The 27,749-nt window shown below is 44.5% G+C and overlaps 1 protein-coding gene and 2 long non-coding RNA genes across 6 annotated transcripts in view; 2 read left to right on the forward strand and 1 right to left on the reverse strand.

Moving 5' to 3' along the window:
• LOC309700766 overlaps positions 1-27,749 on the reverse strand; it is a 187,256-nt gene that overhangs the window by 159,283 nt on the left and 224 nt on the right. Inside the window, exons 1-2 of one of the 3 annotated variants that reach the window (XR_014274736.1) lie at positions 26,267-26,281; positions 24,899-26,137 (exon numbers count right to left, since the gene is read on the reverse strand). This is a non-coding gene — a long non-coding RNA (uncharacterized lncRNA). Of the gene's footprint in view, positions 1-24,898; positions 26,669-27,749 lie in introns of those variants that run through there. The other 2 variants (XR_014274734.1, XR_014274735.1) reach the window with 2 other exon arrangements.
• Positions 106-10,452, forward strand: LOC309699907 (inosine-uridine preferring nucleoside hydrolase-like). Of its 2 annotated transcripts, XM_082523141.1 has the most exons (6): positions 106-168; positions 8,789-8,966; positions 9,055-9,234; positions 9,893-10,004; positions 10,121-10,257; positions 10,408-10,452. In XM_082523141.1, the coding sequence occupies exons 2-6, from the start codon at positions 8,790-8,792 to the stop codon at positions 10,423-10,425; spliced, it is 624 nt and encodes a 207-aa protein (XP_082379267.1). In that variant the 5' UTR covers positions 106-168; position 8,789; the 3' UTR covers positions 10,426-10,452. The 2 variants fall into 2 exon arrangements, with proteins under 2 accessions (XP_082379267.1, XP_082379266.1); XM_082523140.1 differs by lacking the exon at positions 10,408-10,452 and having other exon boundaries at positions 10,121-10,383.
• On the forward strand, positions 15,116-18,346 carry LOC309700767. The gene is made up of 2 exons (XR_014274737.1): positions 15,116-16,365; positions 18,139-18,346. It is a non-coding gene; the product is annotated as an uncharacterized lncRNA (long non-coding RNA).

Below are 27,749 nucleotides of genomic sequence, written 5' to 3' on the forward strand. Positions count from 1 at the left end.
TCGATTAAAGCTAAATTTGTAACACCTAAAGAATATCTGAAGGTGGAGTTAGCCATGTACTTATGTAACACTTCCCTATATAAAGCTGGCTGCTCTTCAGTTGATAGCATTCAGCTATCACAGCTCCAATCACTAAGCTCTAAACATCTGCCAGAATCCATTTACCAGGTGAGTATTTTACATTTTATTTCAGTAATAATTTCAGAATCTCACAGTATTTGTGAAGGTTAACATATCTTTAAAATGTAATGATGTTGTAGGTGACGTCAGACGCCGGAGATTTTGGCGGAGAAAAAGCAAATGGTAGCATAGAGTTTAACAAAGGTTTTCCAAGCTTCAGTATTACCAAATATACTAATCAATTGTCATATAACTAACAACATCTGTTTTATCATCTCTAACACCCTGGAGGACAACGGGGAGAGTTTAGACGCTCTCCAAGATTACATCGACCGCTGTTTTCAAGATTTAGTAATGCATAAGGCCCAGAGTGCATCTTCCCCGGCCAAAATCGAGACGCCGTCATCGAAGAGAAGTCGCCAGGCAGACTCCCCCGGTACAACATCGCCTGCCGGCAAAGACATTGCAGAAATCCTGGAGTCAATCGACAAGCGATTGTCCAGTTTCGATGCGAGGCTGTCCCTGGTGGAGATTTTACACCGGGAATTTAAATCTCTGAGAGAATCCCTGGAATTCAGCCAGCGGCAGGTGGAAACGCTTGCCGCTGAAAATGCCACGCTACGGGAGTCGGTTAAATCTCTCACCGATAACGTGACCCAGCTAAACATTGAAAATAAAAAAATAAAAGAGTCCGTTATCGATCTACAAGCCCGTAGCATGAGAGATAATCTTGTGTTTTCTGGTATTCCAGAAACTGCCGGAGAGGACGCAGAGGCAACGGTGAAAAACTTCATTAAAATCCACCTGAAGCTGCCGGAGGACACCGTAAAGAACATCGACTTCGATAGAGTACATCGCTTGGGGAGCGCGCGGTCGCGGACCGGGAGACCACGGCCTATTGTGGCCAAATTCAGTCAATTCAAACAGAAGGAACAGGTGAAGAGTCGCGGCAGAGAGCTGAAAGGAACGGACTTCAGCGTGAACGACCAGTTCCCCAAAGAGATCCTGGAACGACGCAAGGTCCTGTTCCCAGTTCGACGTAGCTTTATCCAGAAAGGCTCCCGTGCTGTCATCGCTGTGGACCGGCTCTACGTGGACGGACAGCTGTACCGCGACCCCGGCACCACACCGTGGTTATACTGACTGCACTCCAGATAAGAACCCGCTACACTCTTTTCTTATTCATTCACACTTTCTCCTTTAAAATGTGTTTAACCTAGTAATATCAGTAGGATGTCATAGCAGATATAACACCGTCACCCTCCGTCATTGCTTTAATTGGAATGTTTCCGTTTCGTCTCTTTTTTTTTTGTTGTCGCTCACAGTTCATGTGGTTTCTTTCTTTCTCTTGTCTTTCACTGCTGTGGTCACCTACTTCCCCACTCACCTACAAACAACACCCTCTATTTCTCCATATTTTCACAAGACGATCACGCAAACACATCAGCTCAACGGCAGCACATTCACAACAGCCTCACAGCACGCACAGACTTGCAGGACACATAAGCAAGCCACGCTTGTTCATATTAGTGAATATTCACACACATAGTCAGACTTATGGAGTCTCTCACCACACTTCTTTTTCTCTTTCTATTTACAAACAAGGGATGTTTCCATATTCTCTCCACCTGTCTAAACGAAACACCCAGCATACATCATTAAACATACACGCATAATTAAGGGCATGCTGAGGTTTGTCACATGGAATGTAAATGGAGCTGGCACCAGAGGAAAGAGGTTAAAAATATTTAACCAGCTTAAAAAACTACAGGCAGATGTTGTTTTATTACAAGAAACTCACAAACCTGTCACAGGTTTAAATGAACTTAAAACACCTGAGTTTCCTAACGTGTTTGCAGCCTGTTATAATTCTAGACAACGGGGAGTAGCAATCTTAATACATAAAAATGTTAATTTTACAGTACTCGATACAGTTATAGATCCAGAGGGTAGATTTCTAATTATTAAACTATCAATATTGAACAAAAAACTATGTATTGTTAGTATATATGGTCCAAATGTTGATGAACCCTCATTCTTCCACGGTTTTTTTAGTGCACTCTCTGAACACCTTGATTGCACACTCATTCTTGGCGGTGACCTCAACCTTGGACTAAATGAAGAAATGGATAGGCTCAACACAACAGGAACTCAGCGTAATTGGCAGTCCACAAATATAATCAAACAGTATATGAACGACTTTGGTCTTTGCGATGCATGGCGCTCTCTTCACCCCACCAGTAAGGAATATACTTTTTTCTCGCATGTTCATCACTCTTACTCTCGTCTGGATTATTTTTTGGTCAGCAGCTCACTGCTGTGTGACATTTCAGACACTGAGATTCATCCTATAGCTGTCAGCGATCATGCTCCTGTATCTTTAACACTAATGCACAAGAATAATACTACGCCAAGTAAAAACTGGAGATTTAATATATCACTACTTAAAGATGAAGACTTTATTAAATACTTTAAAAAGGAATGGACTTCATATTTAGACTTTAATGACACTCCCGGAATATCTGCTTCTGTTCTATGGGAAGCAGGAAAAGCTGTGATGAGAGGTAAAATAATTTCTTTCTCATCACACAAAAAGAAAGAAGAAAACAAAAATATTCAGGAATTAGAAAAAAACATCAAATCACTAGAAGAAGCCTACGCGTGCGACCAAGATCAGGAAACATTGAACAAAATACGCAAAACAAAACTAGAATTAAATGAAATTATTAATAAAAAAACACAATTCCTTATACAAAGACTTCGCTTGCAGAATTTTGAACACAGTAACAAATCAGGTCGATTTCTAGCTAACCAGCTAAAAATAAATAAAGAAAAAACAACTATATGTGCTGCTAAAGATTTATCGGGGAACACAATATATGATCCTGGAAGAATAAACAACATTTTTTAGGGATTTCTATGAAACTTTATACTCACCACAAATAAACCCATCTAAAAATGAAATTGATCTGTTTCTTGACAACGTAACTCTTCCAAAATTACTAGACAGTCAAGCAATGGAACTGGATTCGCCACTGACGCCAAGTGAACTCCAGGAAGCCCTGATAAGTATGCCCAATAATAAGGCTCCAGGTCCAGACGGCTTCCCTGCAGAATTCTACAAAGAATTCTGGACAATTTTGGCACCAGTATTCCACAGCATGTTGCAGGAAATCGAGGAAAAGGGCAGACTACCACCAAATATGAATTCTGCCAACATTAGTCTCCTGCTAAAACCAGGCAAAGACCCTTTATTTCCCTCAAGCTATCGTCCAATTTCTCTTTTAAATGTAGACCTTAAAATAATCTGCAAAGCTCTCTCAAAGAGATTAGAGAAAATGACCCCCCTCTTAATTCATCCTGACCAAACTGGTTTCATAAAAGGTCGGCACTCCTCAACAAACACTCGTAGATTACTTAATTTAATAGACTACTCATACGATAAAAACATCGAAGCCATAATATTATCTCTAGATGCAGAAAAAGCATTTGACAGAGTTAATTGGAAATTTTTATTCGCAACTTTACACAAATTTGGTTTTGGAAACTCTTTCATAAACTGGATAAGAATATTATACAATTCCCCAACGGCTCGTATCAGAACAAATGACCAGACATCCTCCAGCTTCTGTCTCCTGAGGGGCACCAGACAGGGATGCCCACTCTCCCCCTCACTTTTTGCAATTTTTATCGAACCTCTAGCAGCAGCATTTAGACAGGCTACAACAATTAAGGGCATAAAATGTAAGAACATAGAACATAAAATCAGTCTCTATGCGGATGATGTGTTGCTTTTTCTGCAAAACACACAAACCAACCTCTCTGAGGTAATTACTTTAATAAACTGGTTTTCAAGAGTTTCAGATTATTCAATTAACTGGCCAAAATCTACAGTTCTCCCCATTAACTGCTCCTTCCATAATTCTTCCTCTGCCCCACTGCAATCCGGAAATATTAAATATTTAGGTATTAATGTCTCTCCTAAGCTTTCAGACTTAACTAAACTAAACCACATCCCACTTCTAAAGAAAGTAGAAGGCGATCTGACTAGATGGAAATCTTTACCCATATCACTCATGGGAAGGGTCGCCACTATAAAAATGATGGATCTTGCCAAAAATAAATTACTTATTTTTGATGATCCCTAACAAACCATCACAAGATTGGTTCAGATCTCTGGATTCATATATTTCCAAATTCCTTTGGAAAGATAAACCCCCGCGTATTAGCTTAAAAACGCTACAAAGAACCAAGGATAGAGGAGGATTAGATCTGCCTAATTTTCACCAATACTTCTTAGCCAAAAGGCTTCAGTTCATCTCAGAATGGTTAAAACATACCTTCTTAGTTGAGCCCTGGCTAGATGTTGAACAGGCACTATGCAAGGATCTAGAGATTTCAGACCTACCATTTATTAGCTCAAACATCAAAAGACATGAATGCTTTAAAAGTATCAACATCAGCTTTTCTCTAACAGCATGGTGGGAGTTTCTAAAAATAACGGAGTCTTCATTAATCCCATGCAAACGTACACCTATCTGGAATAACCCTGACATATTACAAAACAATAATATGATTAATTTCCCAGAATGGAGTTGTAAAGGAATTAAATACTTAGAACATATATTAGAGGGAACAGAATTTATTCCATTTGACAGACTAGTTGAACAATATGGGATCAACAAGACAAGGTTTTTAGAATATCAACAAATTAAATCCATAGTAAAAAAGAAATTTAACCTCAGTCAAGTTGAATTACAAACACCACTAAGTGCGGCACATTTTCTTACTCTTAAATCCCCCAAATTATTATCTAAAATATACAGAACACTTTCTAAATTAGATGAATCAATATCCCTTCCTACTGCAAAGTGGGAAGCAGATTTATCAGTCAACCTAGACCAAAACTTCTGGTCTCAGATTTGCTTAAAAACTTTTAAATTAATTAAAAATCCCAGTCTGCAATTAATACAATACAAAATACTTCATAGAGTGCACTATACAGGTCATCGGATGTTCAAGATGGGCTTTACATCTTCCAACAACTGCTCACACTGTCAAGGCAATACACCAGACAATTACATCCACGCTCTTTGGTTCTGTCCACCAGTGCAAAAGTTTTGGCGCGAGATATGTGAAGACTTATCAAAGTGTCTGAAATGTAACATTCCAACCTCCCCCTTAGTGTGTTTGTTGGGCAGCTTAGATAATATCACTTCAGAAAAGAATATAGCCCATATGATCTTCACCGCCCTATGCATAGCCAAGAAAACAGTCCTCATGAACTGGAAAAATAAAAATAATCTTAATTCTAACCAATATAGAAATTATCTATTAGATTACATTAGTCTTGACACAGCCTCTGCCACCACATTAGATCAATTGCTCTGGGCCCCTTTTATCAGCCCCATCACCTAGTGGGGGTGGGGGGTCATAGTTTGGTCCCGCCTTCACTGTTGTGATTGGTGAGGGGGCAGGGACAGGCTTAGGGCGTCGGGGGGTTCCCCGGAGGCATCTTCCTTGGGGGGCTCAACCCGGGGTAGCGGTCACGTCCGGTTGAGGGCTCTGTTGGCTCTCAGGTGACTGTTTCCTCGCGGCTGCGTGCAGCGGGGCTAGGGGAGGGTCTGTGCTGACGGACGTGGGTTACTGACCTGGCAACCTGGCTGCCCCTGGGTGGGTCCGGGATGGGCGTGAGGTTCTGGGGGCGCTCCGTCTCTGGGCTGGGGCCCGGGCCGGGCCTCGGGGGCTTGGGTCCTGGTTGGTGTGTTGCCGGGGTTGTGGGCGGGTGGGTGCATGGGGGCCCGGCCCTGGAGCAGGGTGCCGCCGGTGCGTCGAGCCGCCTGGGGGGCTCTTCAACTGGTGGGGGGGATGGTCACATCTTGCAGGAGCTTTCTTCTCTTCAGGAACTCTCTGCAGGAGGGGGAGATACAGGAGAGGTGGAGGAAGATCTCAGCCTGGGCGTTTACCGTCTTATGTAGTCTGGAAGATGTGTGGTTGGTGGGGTGGGTGCAGTTTTCTCTGTGGTGGGGTTGGGTGGACTGTCCAGGGCTCTGTGGAGCCGGGGGGCGCTACTGCACTGGGCCCCGGTCTGATGGGCCTGGGCCCCCCTTCCCTGGCGGGTCGCGGAGGGTGGGAGTGCCTACTGGGGTCAGCGGGGGAGCTGGCCCCAGGGAGGGGTTACCTGCCCCTCCCTTCCTTCCCTCCCCATCTCCAGCTGCCTCCCTCTTCCCGCTCCTCCACAACCACCCACACATGCAGGGCCTTGGAGTAGGGGTATGTCACCAGGGTGCAGAGGAGGCTACCCCCCCCCCCCCCCCCTGTCCCCTTCTGGCTGCCTCTGCCTCAATTTTATCCCACAACTTAGACATTCACATTATTCACACTCTCATTACACATACATATAGGATCTTGGGGGTGGGCACAATCACGGAGTCCAAATCACCATCAGGGTGTATACCTCACCCCTGACGTCGTTGCCCACCTCTCAATTTTAAATACACTTAGTCATTGAGGGTTAGCAGGAGGGACTATGCGCTTACCTGCTGCTCCTTGGCAGGTAGCTCCATGCCCTCCTGGGTTTTAATTGCACCTTAGAACACATATGCATCAACACTACAATGAGCGGGTGGAGGGAGGTTTGGAGTCTTCTCCCACCCCCATTCTCTGCGGCCTGCTGGAGCGGGAGGGCTAGTAGGAGGAGTTGGCCGTCCGACTGCGGTCTGGGGTGTGGGGCCTCCCTGCTGCTGCGGAGTCGGGGTGGTCTGCCTCTCCCCACCGCAGGGAAAAGGGTAACACCACCTGGGTCTGGGTGCAATTCCCCCCTCCAGGGGCAAGGGTACCTAGACCCGGTTTGTAGAGTACGCTTGGGGAGTGTGATTGTGTGTACAGCGTCTCTTTATGTCTGTCTCCACGTTGGGTGAGTGTGGAGTGAGTGCATATGAGAGCATGAGGGTGGGAATGGATGTTTGTATCTGTGTGTGCCTGTATGTCTGTGTCTATATGTCAGGTTGGGTATCAGACGCCACCTCTCTGGGGACACCTCAGGCCCTCCAAGGTTTGGAGGCCTATCTCCACCCACCACCACTTCCCCTGCCGGTGGCGGACTCCCTCAGGTGTCGGTGTGTTGGTGGTTCTTTGTGTCTGGGGGTGGGCGTCCGGGTACACACCGGCTCACTCCTTGGCGGCCGCTTGTCGGGGCCTGGGGCCTGGGGCTCGCTCGGGCCCCTTTGGAGGTGGGGTGCCCCCGGCCTCTCGGCCTAGGGCTCGGTCACTCAGGCGCAGCTGGGGGCCGGCGGAGCTCACGGGCGCGTCACTGCAACTCCCCCTGACTTCTGCTCCGCGGCTGCTGGGCGAGCCCTCATCTGGGACTCTCCTCAGCTCTTACTGGGACAGTGGCGCGGCTGCCCCTCTGTTGGTCTTCCATGGTCTCTTGTGTTCTGGGGGCCTCTGGATGTCTGGAGTTTTGATCTCCTCCATACCCGCTTCACACCCTGGAGGACGGGGCTGTGGCCCCCCCACACTCCCTAGCAGATCATTACATGGAGAAACCTTTGGAATGCAAGCATGCTGATCCACACAGGTATGCACACATGGGTATTCACAGACACGGACTAAAGCTTTCTTGGCTGCTGCCTCAAAGCACACTGTGCGCTGTCTGTCTTGCGTGCTGCACAATATCGTTTATTATTTAGTAAATATTGATATCTATGACTAGCTAGTTTATTGTGATGGTGCTTTGTTTTCTCTATTATTATGTTGCTCTTTGTTGTTTGCTGTCTCCTCTGTTTGTTTTTTTTGTTTTTTTGTTTGTTTGTTTTTTTCTCCATACAGGTGACCCAGGAGTTCTTTTTTTTTTTTTCTCTCTCTTCCCCCCCCTTCTCACAGTCTCTTCTCCTCTTTGGTTTTCTTTCTTTCTCTCCCCCTCTCTCTCTCATTCATTCCCCCTGTCCTATTTATTTAAAAAAAAAAAAAAAAAAAAAAAATGACAAAGGATGAACTGAAGCTCTGCCATCACGTAATGTCGCATACTGCTGTTTCTGATGTCATTTAAGAAAAAAAAAAAATAAAAAAAAATAAAATAAAATGTAATTCTTAAAACCCCCAGAAATCACTTATTTTTTTCTTTCTTTCTTTTTATTGCACCTAAAAGCATAATTTTGTGGTGTTTTGATTTGTTTTTTGACAATGGAAACTGTTGTTTAAAATTCTTTAACCTTGCCACAATCAGATGCAGGTCAATTGCCTGTTCATGAACATTTTTCTAAATCTTTGTGCAAGCGACTATTTTCATATATATTGTAAAATGAAGATCCCAGATATTTTAAAAGCTGATCTAATTATGATATTTGTACTGAACACTACACATTTTAATGCTGTATCTAAAACATTCTCCTGCCTCTACCATAAAACAGTTGAAGCAGTCTTTCAATCTAACCTTCATATTTAGGAAAGCTACAAAACATGTAGTTATGCTATGAGAGAAAGGTTTTGAGAGTGTGAAGAGAAAAACACTGTATTGTGTTTATTTAAAATATTTGTAGTTATCTGTGTTTTTGCCTCTTTCCCTCCATCTGACAGCTGAGATAGGCTACAGTTAGATATGTGGTCAAAAATGGATTATTATTAGAAATAATCACTCTTCAGGTTTGAATCCTGTGGTTAAACACAGGATGAAGAAGCTCATCATTGATGTGGATGCTGGGGTGGATGATGCTATTGCCATCATGATGGCCCTCTCCACACCTGATGTGGAAGTTTTGGGGATCACCTGCTGCTATGGCAACACGTCTGTGGAGAATGTCCTCAGAAATGTCCTTCGTGTCCTGAAAGTCTGCGACAGGCTGGACGTAAGTTTGTGTCACGCTGTAAGAGAGCCCTTCTACACGAATATGTTCGTAGATATGTTCTTACATCCAGCATATAATACTCATACAGATTCCAGTGTACCGTGGCTGCTCAAAGCCTTTGGTGGACCATGAAAACCATGCAGATAATTTCTTTGGATCAGACGGGTTTGGGGACGTTCCAGATCCACACGCACCAAGCCTGGATCTGGTGCAGCAGAAAAAAGCCAAACAGGCCATTATTGACCTTGTGAACGCAAATGATAAAGAGGTGAGTGTCTGCACCATTAAGCTTCTTACATGAATGAAAATTACTTTTTGTAAATGGTTTGTGGTTCTGATCAAATGTTTTATTTAAAGGCCCAGTCACCGATTATTTCAGCAGACATGCCTTGAAGTCTTCCTAAAAAATATGTTGACATTTAGCTGAAAATTGTTGAACTCCCACAGATGAAATTGCATCACTTGACTAATAAAAACTTGTTTTACCCAGAGCTAATGATTTAATTGCTTTTTCATGGTGACCAGTAAAAATGGATGTAGACACAATGATATCATCTGTTGGTTATGGATTGCAAAGGGTACAATGCACTTGATGTGAAAGAAGCCAACTCGTTGCGAAGTATCACAAAGTTGCCAAACACACATAAAAAAGCATAACTTGAAGCTTTAATGCAGTTTAAATTGGGAAGTCGTAAAAATTATCTGTCAATTTTCATCAAGTTTCAAGTGCTTAATAGACAAACTGCACCACTGGGCCAACCAAACCAGTTTAATTCTCAATTCATTCTAAACACATTTATAAATGATAATTCTTTAAAAAACTTTTCAAGGAAAATTATTATTTTACAACTGAGGGTTTGTTTTCAGCTCAAAGGTTGGTTAGGAGGCAATAAAATCATCAATTCAACTCTGTCTCCTGCCTCCAGGTGATCCTCATATCCACTGCCCCCCTCATGAACCTGGCTGCAGCAGTGCAGTTGGACCCTTCCTTGCCTAAAAAGCTTAAGGCGCTCTACATCATGGGGGGAACCATTGAAGGTGGTCTCCTCACAGAGTATTTCCTCTGTCTCTCATTATCCATTCGTGATTTTAGTCTTATAAATATCTGATATATATGAGAATGAGTGTGTGACTGTGCTTGTTTCTGTGTGCAGCCAGGGGTAACATCACAATATGTGGAGAGTTTAACTTTGTGTGTGACCCAGAGGCTGCTTACATCGTGTTGGACCGCTACACATGCCCAACCTACATCGCTACCTGGGAGTTCACCTGCTGGAACTGCCTGCCATGGGTGAGGAGGGAAACAAGCTGAACGAGGGCTTCAGTTCTGTTCCAATGAATAATGTCTGAACAGTTTTAAAGTTTGAAAGGATCTCTGCTAACACTGAGTTTGTGTATAAAGTGGTATTTGAAAATATCTTACAGTCTTTTTTTCCCTTAGTCTTTCTGTGACACCTAGTTATCTGTACATACTGAAAAATCAGACGGTTGGCGAATTCAGCTTATTTAGCAGAGGCAACGGCCCATTTGTCTCATCTTTTTCCTTCACAGTCCGAAGATGTACTTGGGCTACTCCACTCTTACCCTTCTCTCTTTGGGGATGTGCCCTCGCGTACTAATGTCTGTGAACATGATATCAATGTTGGTGATGCAACCCCAATCAAACAGCATGCGTACCGCTGTCCCATGGGAAAGTGCGAGGTGATGAAGAAGGAAGTCAGTTATTTAGTGGAGAACGGTTTGGCACAACCAAGCCACAGCCCTTGGAGCTCCCCGTGTTTACGTGTCTGATGGCACCCCACGTTTCTGCACCGACTACCGGAAGGTAAATGCAGTGACTGTCTCTGATTCTTTTCCACTTCCTCGTAATGAGGATTGCATTGACAATATAGGTCCTGCCAAATACATTTCCAAACTGGACCTTCTTAATGGGTATTGGCAGGTGCCTCTGACCTCCAGAGCCTCCGACATTTCTGCATTTGTCACACCCGACCATTTCATGCAGTACACCGTGATGGCGTTTGGCATGAAAAATGCTCCAGCCACATTTCAGCGTTTAATGCAGCTGGTGTTGGGGGATGTGCCTCAGTGTAATGTGTGCTTGGATGATGTAGTGATATACACGGACACGTGGGAAGAGCATGTGGCCATCCTACAATCAATGTTTCAGCGATTGGCCGAAGCCTCGTTAACTCTAAATCTCGCTAAGTGTGAGTTTGCCAAAGCGACAGTCACGTACCTGGGAAAGCAGGTGGGTTTTGGGCAGGTTCGCCCGGTGGAGGTAAAAGTCGAGGCTGTCCTCAGCTACCCGGCCCCAACCACTAGGCGGGAGCTAAAGCGGTTCTTGGGCATGACTGGATACAATCGCTGTTTTTGCAAGAACTTTGCAGTAGTTGTGGCCCCTTTGATGAAGCTATGTAGCCCCCAAATCCCTTTTGAGTGGTCAGGGGAATGCCAGCATGCATTTGAGTCTGCAAAATCTCTCCTTTGCAGCACCCCGGTTGAATGTTACATCTGTGAGGCTGTGGGAGTGTGTGGGCGTGGTGTTGTCCTCTCTCTCTCCTCCTCCTTCTTTATTGCCCCTCCCCTGTTTCTCTCTGCCCCTGCCTTCTCCTTTAGGACACACCTGCTGCTCATCTGCCCTCGCTTACCACCAATTACCCTCCAGAGGTGATATAAGCTGGAGGAGAGCAGTGTGGGTGTGGGAGAGGCTTTTGCTGGATTTCCTTTGTGTCGGTCGGTCGAGCAGCGTTGCTGTCTTTTTCTGTTGAATCCTTGTTGTTATCTTAGTTGAAGCAGCCACCATCTCTTTCTGTTGTTACTGCTTTTATGATTATTAGGTTAATTAATTATAATAAAGATTTATTTTGTGTTAAACCCCTCTGCCTGGCGTCCTTTTCATTTCAACCCGGATCCAACTGTTACTGTCCCCCACCCTCTTCGCCTAGCCTTCATGTGGGGGCGTAACGCAGTAATATCCAGAGAAGTAGAATTAAACAAATGAGATAATTTTATTTACCTGCAAATAGTGCGGTTGTTTTAAACCTCTACAGCAGAGGTTCGAGTAGTGTTTTAGAAGACAAGCCAGGTGTGCAGCAAACGCAGTTGTCTGCTGGAGGACAGGCTGCACATGTGAATTTGTCACAGTTTTTTCCTCCTCCTTTTCGTTGCGTTTTTCTCCCAAGTTGGTTTTAGAGTAGGGTCAACTTTTAAAACTGTGTTGTTGTTTTTTAATGCGGGGTTTGTTTTTATTTCTACTGGGCTGGTGCAATATTAGTCCTGCAGGTTTTAGATCTCACCTTGGGTCAACACACCTGAATCACATGATTAGTTCGTTACCAGGCCTCTGGAGAACTGCAGGAGCTAATTTAGCCATTTAAATCAGCTGTGTTGGTTCAAGGACACATCTAAAACCTGCAGGGACACCGGCCCTCGAGGCCTGGAGTTGCCCACCCCTGCCTTAGGGGAATTAGGTCTTTTAGAGGTGCACCGTGTGGATTTGCAGTGAATAAGTTTTATTAAGAGTGATTTTAGTGCCATCAATTATTTCCTGAACTAAAACAATTAGTGCATGCGATAAGTGTTCTGTTGGGCTCGAATTTATTTGGAGTGGATTTGTTTTGTTTTTTTAAAGCAACGAGCATCTGGGACCACTGGGGCAGAGCAAGCTCTCAGGTGATAGTTGCATTGCTGGCAGGTTGCACCAATAAAACTATATTGTGGTCGTTAGTGACCTTTTCTAGTTTGGTGTTTTAGGTAGTGATGGCCAAATGAAGCTTTCTGAAGCACTGAAGCTTGTATTGAAAAACGGTTCATTACTCGAAGCTTTTCAACACAATCCTCTCTGGTGACATCTGGTGGCCAAAAATATGAAGAGCAGCTTGAATCCACAAAATAAAACCAACTGCTTCATTATGATTGCCCACTCGACAGAGTGGAGTTCTGTCTGATATTGGGCCACCGCTGTGTTGCTTTAAATATGTATTTTTGGGGGTGAAAAAAATGTTGTTTATTTCTTTAATACATAATTTTGACCAGTAAACTTTCCTTATTTAAACATGCACCATGGCGTGGTCTTTCTTTGCTTGTGACTTCTTGATGTTGGTAAATACAATGATTGAAAAATACCACGCTACATATAATATACATAAAATAATGTACAACACATTATGGAGTATGTTTCTGCTCTGAGGTCCCGCCTCCTTGTACTTATGCAATTAATCGCCGGACGGGTGTATTTATAAATAATATTATATTAGGGACATTTTCCTATACATATTTTTGACCTGGGGGTAGAATTGATTGTGAACTGGAAAAGGAAAATGCTTATGAACTTGTAAATTAAAAACGTGATGCATTTAAGGTAACCCTTTTTCATTTTTATTTAAGAAGAGAATTTGTTTCACTGTGCGGTGACCAAACCTGTTCCTTTCGTGGAGATAATTTCTCCTGCCTATTTAAGAAGAGAATTTGTTTCACTGTGCGGTGACCAAACCTGTTCCTTTCGTGGAGATAATTTCTCCTGCCTTAAGGAAAATCCCTTCACATGGCACAGAGGACGCTGGAGTGCAGAGACACTGGTAGAGATGCAGTTATACAGTCTACCTGGGCCCCACCAACTACCAGCTAAAGAGAATAAATAAATTAAATTGCTGCACATTTTGCAGACTAACATTTTAAGATTAATTAAAAAAATAAGATATATTTTTATAACATTAAATGTAAAGAGTCAAAGTTTTTCTAAAGTTATTTAATGATATTTATATTATGAAAAGCAGATTTATGACATTTTAAGTTTTTCCCGTTTTCAGATAAAATAAACATGCACAAAACAAAAGCAAACAGCCAGAACACAAAGCAGTGGCGTGTCCAGCGGGGTGGCCTGGGGGGCACAGGCCACCCCAGGTGCCACCCTGAAGCTAAAACAATAAAATTTAATGAAATATCAAATGTACGATTATGGTTTCACAGTGAAGCTCAGATGTCCGAGGGTAAGTGAATGCAGCAGCGACTTCTGCACTATGAGCATCATGTTAGCAAAGGTAGGAGAGCCAAGTACGAAAGACGGCACCACAGAAAACATTTTTTCAGCGAAAGATTAACAAGTTAACATAGCTGGACTAGCCATCGGACATTTGCACAGTGGGCTGATGACTTATTTATTTATTTTTTGTAACGGCATGAACAATGAGAGGTGGTGGATTGGCCAGATGCTGGCCGATGTGTAAAAATAACTCAGTTGTTTGGTGGTGGCTATGGCGGGGCTTCCACAGAGGCAACAGGTGGATGAGGGAAGGGGAGGCAGGAGGAGCAGAGACCCGAGGCGGCCGCCGGTTCGAGTATCAGGTGAACTGAACTTGAGGTAAGAAGTTATGACCTGCAGTCTATCTGGGTCAGATATAAACCAAGTTTAGGTGGAGTTTATTTTCGTTGTGCTGACTTTTTACAGTCAGTTACAATAACTCGTACTGTGTACTAGCTAGCATGACGGAGTTTCTATACAGCTGTTCGGTTGCTATGATGTTACTGATAGTGAACTTTATTTTATTCATAAGGTTAGTTAGTAGAGTTGCCAACGGCTCCTTAAAAAGTGGAATGGTCCCTTATTCAGAGAAAATATTACGGGTTTCGTATTGAGCTGAGAAGAGACACAGTTTGTCCCGTACTTTAGCTAGAATGGGAAAAGACAAAAAGCTGGAGTTATTCTGTCTTTACGCTGCACAGCTGCCTCTTCTCTTATCTCCCCCCCCCCCCCCCCCCCCTCTTCTGTTGCTACTGTTTATTTATTGCCCACTTTGCGCCAGAAAGAGGAAACCAGCGGATGTCGCACTAAACAACAGCAGCACGTTTAAGCTTGATCAGCTGTTGTTAGAATTTATTTAATATTAATTTCTAGTATCACCTGATGTTTGCTGGAGCCACAGCTGTAAAAGCTGCTGGTCATGATATCGGTTTGGATATGTGGTGAGAGGGAAACATGAAGATGAAACCAGCAGATGTCCTTACTGAATCATCAGAGCTGAACAGTGATGGAGAAACAGGTTTACCTTTTAGGTGACATGAATGAGTTGAAGGGAAGTTATGAACTGTTTCTGAGAGACAAATAACACCAGCATCCTTTTTCTAAGTAGCTGACAGCTGGTAACTGTGCAGGGTGAAGGATACAAAAAAAACAACAACAGCAATAGAATAATATTAAACACAAAGTGAACCCGTCTTCCTTCATTAAATAGGTTCTTTTAGATGTTAAGGAGGAATTGACTTAACCAGGCTGGCGGAGAATGAAGACAACCGGACACCTGCGGCAGATGGGGAATCAGTGAACTTTTATTGAGACAGAGACAACCTCTCAACACAGCTCACATCAGGAGATTCCCAAGATTCGCTGTGAGGATGGGTATATATTCTCTAAAACTTACAGGAGGGGGTTGTGAGGAAAGTGCTGCATTAGCAGAAAAACAACTCCATAAAAGGAAATCGGCCTTGGGTGTTCTAGTCTCTTCGCTTGCAGATATCTTGCACCTGCAGGATGAGGCGATCGCTTCTTATCGCTCTCAAGGCCAAAGTCGTGAGCACATTTTTATTACACAGTTGCACAGTAACTTTAAAGCTGAACAATATTTAAAGCTGAATAATGTTTGATCAGATTATATTTTCTTCAAATCCCCCTTTTGACCCATCTTAAATGGGTCAACACACAAAAATAAGTAACATTCAAAGGAACACAGAGACGTGTCGAAGCCTGGCTCGAAAAACTCCTCGGGTCTTATCATTTGTCTTTATATGTCATTGCAGATGAGGAGAAAAGAGTCCAGGCACCACCCTGCCCAGGGGTCGGCTGCAAGCAGTCTCGGTTCCCGACGAAAGCAGTAACAGCTGTCCTGCACCCAAGGATACAACGAGTCAGTGCAACCAGGGTAGTGACACAAAATTAACAGTTCCTGTAACCCAGCAACCAAAAAGCATAAGTAATGATAAAAATGTGGAGAGTACAGAGTATACTATAATAATGAGAGATATAAACGTGAAAATGTGAAAGAATAAATCAACCGTAAAATAAACCCAGAACGGTAACTGCTAAGGACATTCAAAAGTGAATATGGTAAAACGTGAGGAAGGGGTGTGGAAAAAAAACAATTTATATCCAGTGGTGGGAGTACACATTCGCTCAGGCTTAAGTCCGGAGACCCTGAGAACATCGCTTAACCCTCACAACCCGACCAGACACAGTTCAACCAGATATATCCTTCAAGAGGAAGTGGGTGAGGGAAACAATTAATAACAAGCCTAATACAAAACACCACAGAGAAACAACCATTCTAGAAGCATTTAAACAAGAGAAAGACGATAATGTTCGTCACCCTCACGATCAGAGTTTTCATCATCCGTTGGCGAGGAGGTGGGAAGTTGACTAGCCAATAAAGGCATCTGCCGGGCGAGATCCTTATCCTCAGGAGTGAGAGCTGTAACAATCAGTCTCTGGAAGAGGGATCGAATGCATGGAATACAACAGCAACCGCAGGTGACTAGGACAGCAACAAAAACTGAGATGGAAACTAGGATGGAAGCTACAAGGGCCTTATATTTGCCAAACATGTTAAGCCAAGAGTCCCACATGGCAGTATCAACGCCCGAGTGTTCCTTCATTTTAACAGTAAGAGCTGTGAGACCAGTAATAGCTTTAGTGAGGGAACCATCAGGAGCTGTGTTATTGGGGATATAGGTACAGCACTCCTGACCAAAAAGGCTGCAGACTCCGCCTCTTTCTGCGAGGAGAAAATCCGTTGCGACCCTGTTTTGGAAAGCCATTAGGGAAGTGGCAGATAACTGTGCATGCACAGCTTCAAAACCATCTCGAGTGTAATTAGCCAACAGTTGCACATTAAAGTGAATGTAGTTAATTCTGTCTACATTCGCATTTATTTCAACCATCCAAAGTATCGAGGCCCATCCTGCTTTAACCTGGTCTCGCAGTTTATATTCATCGGGGACCCCACGGGGTATACCTACAGCATCAATATAGGTTGGATTATGAGCTGAACCTGGGATTAGAGAACGTTTAGAGCGGCGTTCAGAGGAGGATGGGAGGCCAACTTCGTGTACTTCTGTAGAGAGATCTACTGGAGTGACTAAAACAGGTAAAATAAGAGTTATGAGAGCGCAAAGACCTGACGCATCCCGAGGGAAACCATCATATAACTTGTTATTGCCACACCACCACCACAAATCAGCCCTAGCCGTAGGTCGGAAGTTTGGTTTCATAACCGTCTTCTCAGTGCACCAAGAAGAGTTCAAGCTACCTAGTTTTACTGCATTGCCAGTCAGGTTAATACAAGTGAAATTGTTCACAGCTACATCTGAAGAAAAGAAAGGTGGTTTATTAGAGACCGAGCGTTGAGTTTTAGGAAAGTGATTTTCCAGATATGAGCAATGACCTCGTTTTGTATTGTTCATAAGATGCAGGAGGCATGCACTACTGACTGGCGCCGGTACCACTCTTAAAGTGGGGCGGGCTCCCATACACACTATGCAGTCGGAAGCCGTCTTGTCAGCAGCTTGTTCAGCTAGTAGTAACCAGTTGTTTGTTGCTCCAGAAATACCGGTTAGAATTTGGAAGAGGTCATCTTTAGACATTTTATTTGTGTCTACAATGCGTATTCGGCCGTTTCTCCCCCCGTTTGTATATGTCACCGGAGGGCCATTAAAGGTGGGGTTATCATCTTTAACTACAGAGCTTGGAGCTGCACCAACGCTAGGGCATATTTCCATTTGCCAATACAGGGCGGTGCGATCAGTCCAAGGGGCAAGTATAAATTGTTGACAGGAGGTCAAGGCCAGATCCTTTAGGGTAAAAATTAAGCCTGAAAGATCCGGTTTTTTTGCTATTCTGAGCATATTTTGGTTTCTCCAGTGCAAAGCCTGACCCCTAGAGTGCTTGGACCAATCGAGGTCCGTTTCTGACACTAAACTGGACCACTTCCACTGATGCCAACCTCCCAGGGTTATATACCACACTGAGGAGGAGAGATGTACTGCAAGGTTAAAAAGATCCCCCCCTTGGTCTTTGGTGACGGGAGTGACTGGGAAGCTAGCGAAATCTATTTCGACTACCCAACTTTTATTGTTGGGGACACAGAGAGTAATCATTCTAGTCGTACTTGGGGTACAGGAGGTAACCGTGTCTCGTTTCTTTCTAAATGGATCGGGCGTGGGCAAAACTGGAGAGGAAGTGGTGGGCAAGACCCTAGGGGCTACATTTGTCAGATTGGGACTGTCAGAAGGGGGCGAAGCTTTTGAACTTGAAGGTGTCAGAAGTGTCGGGGGCCCTTCACAGATCAGGATTATGCCAATGGGAATGAGACCCAGGGCCAGGAAGCAAACAAAGACGCAACATCTTTGCCTGCCTGTCATTTCAGGGGGAAAGGGCCAAGACATGTTTACTTAGCTTGGATGTCTTCTAATAGAGGATGATGGGGCACAGAAAGGTGGTCCAGTTCCCCCCACCTCGCCAAGGGCGTGTTCTAGGAGTTAAAGAGCAACAAAAAGTATCAGTGACACAACTTTAAATGAGCTTTCAGCGGTTAAAACTATTGCAATGTAAAATGTAAATCTTAAAAACTCAAGCCAATATAAAAGCAAAGTCATAAAAGATGTTAAAAATAGAAAAATAAAAATGTTTAGTTCAGTATGAAGAACACCCCCTTTTGTAACCAGCCGGCTTGTAGGTTGAGTTTTGGCTCCCTCAAGTGGTTGGTGATGCTGTTGCAGCTCCTTCTGACAGGTCCTTCTGCACCTCTCTCAAGGTTCTTCCTGGTTCGGTGGCAGCAGCGCACTGTGTGTAATGAAACCAGGTGTCACCTTTCCCTTCGAGCCTGACAGCGTGGGAGGTCCGCTCTGTTATGCGGTAAGGGCCTGTCCAGCGAGGCTCAGCCCACTTTCTCTTTGTGACTTTCAGGAGGACGTAGTCCATTCCAGGTGTAGCCGCCTCTTTCAGCTCTTGCTGGTTTCTTTCAGCGACCTGTGAGGAATACTGGGCAACAAAACTGCGGAGCATGTTATAATATGTCCTCGGATCGAGGTCTGAATCAGCTTCATCCGACATTAACAGGCGAGAGGAGGGGCCAGGAAAAGGCCTGCCATGCTCCAACTCAAATGGAGTGTAACCAGAGGTTTGATTTACTGAGCATCTTATGGACATTAATGCAAGAGGCAATGCCTTAACCCAATCTAATTTGGTCTGTGCACAGATTTTAGCCAATTTAGTTTTTAGAGTTTGATTCATCCTTTCCACTTTCCCCTGGGATTGGGGGTGGTAAACTGAGCCAAACTTATGTTTCAAACCTAATGCGGCTTCAACCCTCTGCAGATCGTGGTTCCTGAAATGTGAACCATTGTCCGACCTTATGACCTCGGGAAACCCATGCTGTGGTATATAATGATTAATCAGACACTTCACCACAGTTCCACTGTTTTCACTTGCTGTCGGCCAGGCTTCTGGCCAACCTGAAAATGCATCCACAGCCACCAGCAGGTACCTGTAACTACCTACTCTGTCCACCATGTCTGTGTAATCAATGATTATTTCTTTCCCTGGGCAAAGTGGGATGGGGAAGTACCCTGCTATTGGCTTGAAGGCGGGCTTGATTCCAAATTGGTTGCACTCCTTACAGGTTTTAACCATGTATTTTGTCATGTCTTTTAGATAAGGGTGCCACCAGGCGGCTAAGTTCCTCATCATTTGTGCAGGTCCCACATGCCCCACTCCATGTGCCTCTTCCATTGCTGTCTGTCTGACCCCTGGCGGTAGAATGGGCCTTCCATCTGGGCCACGCCAAACATCTGTGTTTGTGGCCCCTCTTGTTACCCATAATGATTTTTCCTGGGGGCTGGCTTTGTCCTGTAACTCTCTGATTGTGGCTAGGCCTAGTTGTATGGGTGGTCTTTCTGGAGGGGGTGTGGCTTCTGGGTCCATTACCATAATCAGGGAGGGTAAGTAACCAGCTGTCTGCTTAGCTACTAAGTCGGCCTGTTTGTTACCTAATGCCACTAAGTCCAATCCGGCACTGTGTCCTTTGCATTTTACCACTGCCACCTTAACAGGTAACAACAGTGCTTCCGCTAATTCCCTCATTTCTATCTCATGTTTAATAGGCTTTCCGCTGGCTGTCAAAAAACCAGCTCTTAGCCACTGCTTGAGCTCCACATGCACTGCTCCCACAGCATAAGCTGAATCGCTGTATATATTCACTTTCTGTCCCTTTCCCATCCTTAAGGCTTCAATCACCGCTCTCAGTTCAGCTCTCTGTGCAGACTGTTGTCCTGTCAACTGCTCTGCTTTCACTGTTTTCCATCTCATGTCTGTCTGTTCCACTATTGCCCATGCAGCCTTCAACATTCCACTTTCAGTTCTGAAACAACATCCATCTGTGAACCAATCTTTTTCTGCATCCATTAGAGGTTCTGCCTGCAAATCTGGCCTGATTTTCTCCTGTACCTGCACAACCTCTTCACACATATGTGGTTCCCCTGATCCCATGTGATCAGCCATGTTTATGCCTTCATGTGAGTAGGTGATGTGTGGTGCTTCCAAAATGGTACTGAGGCGTCTCTGCCTGAGTGAAGTGAGTGTGAAGGCCTGTGAGGAGACGTAGGCCACCACACTGTGTGATGTCAAAATTTTTAGTGGGTGGTTCATCACTATGTGTGCTGTTTTCTGAATGATTTTTGCAAGTCCAGAAACGTGTTGTGTGCACGGTGGGTGGCGTTTTTCAGTGTTGTCAAGCATTACGCTTACATATGTCAACACTTTTCTCTCTCCCCCTTTTTTCTGGAACAGGATACCATTGATATGGGTTCCGGTTCCAGAAACATCAAGATGAAAAGGCAAAGCATAATCTGGCACAGCAAGGTCAGAGGCGACAGAAAGCTGTTGTTTTAACTTTATAAACGCCTGTTCTGTTTCTGTAGTCCATGAGAGGGGAGCAGAGAGGTTTCTCATGCCTTGTTCATTTACCAAAACGCGCAAAGGGGAAGTAAGGCCAACATAGTCTGGGACATAGGTCCTGCTGTAACCAGTCAGGCCGAAAAATGACAACATGTCTTTTACAGTTAGAGGTTTTGGATGGTGCAAAATGGAGTTCCTGTGTTCTGGGGACAAGGAAATACCGGACTGTGAGACCATGCGGCCTAGAAAAGAAACCTGTTTTCTTGCAATCTGTAGTTTGTTTTTGCTCACTTTAAAACCTGTGTTGGCCAGGTGGTGAAGTACCACTCTGGTGGCCTCCAAACAGATGTCAGCCGTGGGGGCAGACAGCAAAAGGTCATCCACATATTGTATTAACATACAGTCAGATGGTAGTGGGCTGGTTTGTAAAAGTTCTTTCAAACACTGATTAAACAGTCCTGGGGAGAGGGCAAATCCCTGTGGTAAGCGAGTGTAACGCCATTGTCGGCCTCTAAATGTAAATGAGAAAATGTCACGCAGTGACTCACGAAGTGGGAGGCAGAAAAAGGCATTAGCCAAGTCAATGCAGGTGAACCAGGCATGAGATGGTGGGAGGTTGGTCAAGGCAACATAAGGATTAGGCACAGGCAAAGTAGGAGTGCCAAGTAAGGCATTAATCCTTCTCAAATCATGTGCCATTCTGAACTTCCCCGTGCCTTTTTTCTCAACGGGTAGGATGGGCGTGTTCCACTTAGAGCAGGAGGGCTCCAAGACACCGGCAGTGACCAAACCAGAAATTGTTTCTGCAATCCCAGCCTCAGCCCCCGGTCTGTGTGGGTACTGAGGCTGCCACAAAGGGGTAGCAGATGACAGTTGAAAAGAGACTGGCTCCACATCAACTAAACCTACATCTGTGGGTCCAAGGGACCACAAACAATCTGGAAGAGAGTCGAGTAAAGGCGCAGCATCACAGTGGTCTGTGTGTTCTCTTCCATGTGACCCGCTGACCACTCCATGTTGCAGTGTTGAGGAATTAAAGCAATCATTTAAAATTTGGTATGTCTTGGTAGATGGAGAAAACAAAACCTGTGGGAGTTTTGTAGGTGTCCAGTCAGTGGCCGCAAGGGAACGTTTAACCATTCCACCCAGCTCCTTAGCCTGGTGTCCAGGATGTAAGGCCAGTGACACATGGGGAGCTGCCTCATCAGACATCATGTACCACTGTAATTGATCTGTTGTAAAAGTAACCGCTGCTGCCACTCCCTCCGGTGCCGCAAAAATGCACGACATGTTCAGAGACCAAGCCCGCCCCTCACACTGCTTTTGGAACATGTGCTGGTACCAGGTGGTGTCATGCCTGTCATAAAACAGTGTAACATGAGGTGGGTCAGGGGGAGGGACATAAGGATGTAGGAGTGAGAGCCACGGCCGCCATTGCTGAAAAGCAGTCCAAACTCCTGGTTCAGCAGGTGTTTCAACTTCCAATAATGCCCAGTAGATGTCAGCAGAGTCCGCCAAACAGGAGGAGGGTTGCAGCAGAAACTGACCACCTCCCTCTGGCCCATCAGAGCAGGGAAGTACAACCCCAGTAGGGAGAGTCACAGTTAGGCCTTGTGAAGAGCAGAGTATTGTGGCTCCTAATTTAATCAACAAGTCTCTTCCCAGTAAATTCACAGGCGCCTGTTTTGAACAAACATAGCTGTGTAACAAGGTCTGATCTCCAACCGTTGTGGGGAGGGGCACGGTGTAAGGCAGAGTTTTAGGTTCCCCAGATATGCCCACCACTGTAATCACTCTGTCAGTAAGTCTTTCACGAGCAACATCCCTAATGGTGGAGTATGTAGCTCCAGTGTCCACTAAAAAGCTGCTTCTTCTTCTATCTACAGTTATGGACAGCATAGGGTCCGCCGTTGTCCCTTCACCGTCCTGGGCAGTCTGTGGGGTGTCCTATAGCTGGGGACCACCCTCGTAGTACTCCCACCCCATCACAGGCATCTGTGGGGCCGGGGGCACTCCAACTACAGCACCACGAGGTCCACCTCTGTGGCCAGGATGCTGATAGGGCCCACCACGGGCTCCCCTGCCTCTTACAGCAGCCGGGTTCAAAGGGCACGCTTTAGCCCAGTGTCCAGGTTGTCCACACCGGAAACAAACATACATCTGGCCTCCCCTACCACCTCCCATCTGACCCCTTCCCCTGAAACCACCTCTGTTTCCTCCAAATGGGGAACCTCTCTGCCCATAAGGGGCCGGGGAGTGATAAGCACCATACTGGGGGGGCTGTGGATCAGTTGGCCATGGGTTCGGATACAAATCAGGGGCAACTGGACCAGGAGGGGGAGCCGCAGCGGCCACAAGCTGCTTTTTAGGCTTGTCACCTTTTCCACCCAGGTCGTTTTTTGCTTTCTGCAGCTGAACCTTCAACAGTTGCAACTGTAAATCTTCGACGCTCTCCGCTTTATCATCAGACTTAATCTGCACTTTGTTAAGATTAAAAATCAAATGTTTCTTCCAGATTGCAAAGTCACAGTCCTGCAAATCAGGATTATCCTCCATTTTCTGGCTTACTGACTCCGGAATGCCCCTCAGCACCGCCCTTCTAAACCACATGCTCTGTGAACAAGTCCTACTGGGGTGATGACCTGTATGGTTCACCCAGTCTTCAACAGCCTGATTTAGATAATGGGTGGGATTTTGCTTTCCCTCCCATTTAAATTTCTGTAAGGTGCCTTGATTTTTGGGTGGGAATTGTTTGCGCAGGGCCGGTCCAATAAACCTCAAGGCCTGCATTAGTGGCACCTCGTTCTCATGCATGGTAGTACCCGCATTTTGTTCCAGGTCCGCTGCCTGAGATCGGGATGTGCACCTAGTTATAATAGCTCTAAAATCTCCCAGTGCGAGGTCCTGTCCAGCTGTGTATTTATCCAAACCAGCCAACCAGGCATTCCCTCCCTCCGTTATGTCAGGGAGTTTGTCCACTAGGGCCTGGACATCTCCGAATGAATAAGGTTGATACACTGGTCTACGTTGCGCTTTAGTCTGGACCAGGGGAAATATGCCTGGAGGCTGAGGCACAGGGCCCTTAGATCTAGTCTGATATCCTAAACTGGGAGGGGTAGAGGGGGGTGTATTGTTAAGGTCACTGAGTTCATCATCAGTATCCTCAGTTTCTTCCCCGCCTGGTGGGGTAGCAGTGTCAGCAAAAACGTGGGCTAAACTCATCTGTGTTTCCGGATCCTGACGGCCCACCAAAGACATGGTAACTGTGACATTTGGTGAAGTGCCAGGCTCAGTTTTTGCAGTAGCGGTCAGATCTCCTTTAACAGCGACAGGAGTGCTGGCAAAGGGGTTGGACCGGGAAAGAGGGGCTGACGCAACACGATTATTCACCTGGACCACTGACCTATGTTCATTTAAGCAGGTGCGTAATGCTGCTTCTTGATCAGTTAATTGTTGTTCAGTGGGTTCCTGTCTGTTCATTCGAACCGCAAATGGTGCGCTCGCAGGGGGGTCAGTTAGGCCCTCAGATCCGGTTCCAAAACAATGGGACATAGAAGAGGGGGCTCTACTACTAGCTGAGGATGTCGCCGACAGAGAGGAGCTTCCTGGGCAAAAATGCTTGGTATCTATGGGAGTTGGAGCTACGGGCGGTTCTTCTCCAATAGTCATTATTCCACCAGAGATATTAAGTACCGGATATATGCCTGCTGAGGGAGGAGTTGAGGCAGAATAGGGAGGTGGCTGAGACCTATTTTTCTTCATGTGTGGTTTTGCAGTTTCCCATAAACACACCCAGTGATTAAATTTAGCTTTGCGGCCTGCGTGCTTATCTGCTTCCTTTCTGTGTCTCACCCCGCTCATCACACCTGCACCTGCTGCTGCTGAGTTGGCTTCTTCCTCTTTCTCTTTTGCCTGCATAGCCTTATTCTGCCAAATTATTCCCCAGTTACCACTACTCCCCTCGTCCTTTCCCTTTTCTTTCATTAACCTTTCAGCTGTTTTCCTCAATGACTCTTTCTGCTTTTTTGCTTCTTTAGGCTGGTGTGTGGAGTTGATGACTGTCTCAACACATGTTAATTGTTCTCCCAATGTGCTAAGAATAACACCGGGACCCCAACCATCATCATTAGTTTCTCGATCTAATTCTCCATCCATTTTACTGTCAATGGAGGAGTGTTCTTTTATTGATTTTAAAGGAGAATTTGGGCCAGCTGGGTTTCTGCCTCTGTTAGGCACTAACAGCTGGGGCGCTGCTTTAAAGGTGAGTCAGCACTGAAATATCCCTTCAGGTGTTACCAAGCTTCTACCAAACCGGAGTCTGGCGGGTAACCTTGCCTAGAGCTTCCTGATAGGGGTGCTAGTTGGTTGTCACCTTGTTCACACGTCTCATTCACACTTCATACATTACCTGCAGTCACTCATTACCCTCCTTATGTATGTAATAAATGTGTAAAAAAAAAAATTCTATGTGTGGTGTATTATTTTAACCAAAAGAGGAACCTAGTTCCTTTAATTGTGTAATCTGTGAACAACGGAGAACCAAACTGTCCTGCCCAGTGTTCCACAGCAAGCATTCAGCGTGTATTTATGTGTGTCCAATATCAAACAGAACATCAAAACATTTAAAACACTAAAATCATCGGGGTTTTAAGAAGAGATCCGTTTTCTCCTATTGATCAAAGGGACCCCTCCTTTGGACTCCAACCAGTACTTCTCCTTTTTAAGTTTTAGAGGATCTTTTCTAATAAAGTCCTCTGGGCCTTCCTAACCCTTCTGTAGTTTAGAGAATATTACTAAAAAATATTCTCAAGGCCTTTAACCTTTTAATTTGTTTAGAAAGGCGTTACTAATAAACCCTTTCAAGGTCCCAGACCTGCACTGAGGTATGTATCCGACACCGGAGAGCAACCCGTCGGCTGCAACCGTGGTCAGACCTCAGTTCACTCTTATCTTTATTCACTTATTCACTTATTTCTTATTCACTTATCTCTTATTCACTTATTTCTTATTCACTTGTCTGATTCTCAACAAGCCTTAAGTAAGCCAGACAATTTTGGTTATGAATTACTAGGAGTTTGGACACTAAGTATTTTTATAATGTTCAATATAGCAGAAATAAAAGGTCTGCTTACCTTGTTTTTGTGTGCACACAGCTTTTGTCCAAACTCCGTTCACTCAGACCACGGCCGAAATCCTCCCATCCGTTCCAGTTGACCTGGAGCGGATCCTGTTCGTGACGCCAATTGAAGGATACAAAAAAAACAACAACAGCAATAGAATAATATTAAACACAAAGTGAACCCGTCTTCCTTCATTAAATAGGTTCTTTTAGATGTTAAGGAGGAATTGACTTAACCAGGCTGGCGGAGAATGAAGACAACCGGACACCTGCGGCAGATGGGGAATCAGTGAACTTTTATTGAGACAGAGACAACCTCTCAACACAGCTCACATCAGGAGATTCCCAAGATTCGCTGTGAGGATGGGTATATATTCTCTAAAACTTACAGGAGGGGGTTGTGAGGAAAGTGCTGCATTAGCAGAAAAACAACTCCATAAAAGGAAATCGGCCTTGGGTGTTCTAGTCTCTTCGCTTGCAGATATCTTGCACCTGCAGGATGAGGCGATCGCTTCTTATCGCTCTCAAGGCCAAAGTCGTGAGCACATTTTTATTACACAGTTGCACAGTAACTTTAAAGCTGAACAATATTTAAAGCTGAATAATGTTTGATCAGATTATATTTTCTTCAAGGGGCGGATCTAGCAAAGTGTTGCCAGGGGGCCAGGTAGGGCATTAACAGGGAGAGGGGGTCACAAAGAAATACTTTTCTTTTTTATTCTCATTTCAAATATTTAGCTTTTATTAAATAATTATCTGAATCTTGCGAACAAAGTTTTTATCTGACGTAAAATGTATAGAAATCATACATATACCAAAAAGACAGTGTACATCACTGTCACAACAGCGTTTGTTTTCATTCAAAGGCTTTATGGCTTTAATACCTGGTGGGCTGGTCTGTAGTGAAAATGCCCAATTTTTTGTCCCAGTCCAGTAGTGATGGGATTTCCGGCTCTTTTTAGAGATCCGGCTCTTTCGGTTCGGCTCACTAAAAAGAGCCGGCTCTTTCGGCTCCGAACCGGCTCTTCAGGTTGTTTTGTTGCTTTAATTAATTTATTATTAACAATAATATAAAATTATGCACAAAAGGAATTACTAACGTAAAAACAAGTGGTTTTATTTATATATGTTTATATATAAATATATGCGGTGGCCCCTAGAGACAAAACACGTACAAACTCCAAAACACATTTCTAGCATGAACTGAACTTCCAAAGCAGAGCTACTAGATCACTTAAATTACACAATTGAAAGCATGTGTGTATTGTTTGTGTATTTATACACAGGCACTCATATATATATTCAAATAATTTAAAAAAAAGTTCATTTACCTGTTACTACCACACACCAAATCCGGTCGTTGGTACTTGCTGGCTTGTGTAGCCACAAGATAACAAAGGCTCAACACTGCGCCCAGCATCCTGGAGCACTTCTGTTGTCTTTTGTACGTGTTTTGAGTTTTTATGTGCTTCTGAGTTTTTACGTGCTTCGGAGTTTGTACGTGTTTTTACGTGTTTTGGAGTTTTTACGTGTTTTGGAGTTTGTACGTGTTTTTACGTGTTTTGGAGTTTGTACATGCTTCAGAGTTCGTACGTGATTTGAAGTTTGTATGTGCTTTGTCTCTAGGGGCCACCGTAAATATACTTTTATTTATTCACTCCACATAAAATGTAATAAATAAATCATATAATACAAAAATCAACTATTCACATTTCAAGTT

Source organism: Aulonocara stuartgranti (assembly GCF_965226115.1).
Source record: "Aulonocara stuartgranti genome assembly, chromosome: 23".
In the NCBI taxonomy this organism is placed as follows: Eukaryota; Metazoa; Chordata; class Actinopteri; order Cichliformes; family Cichlidae; genus Aulonocara; species Aulonocara stuartgranti.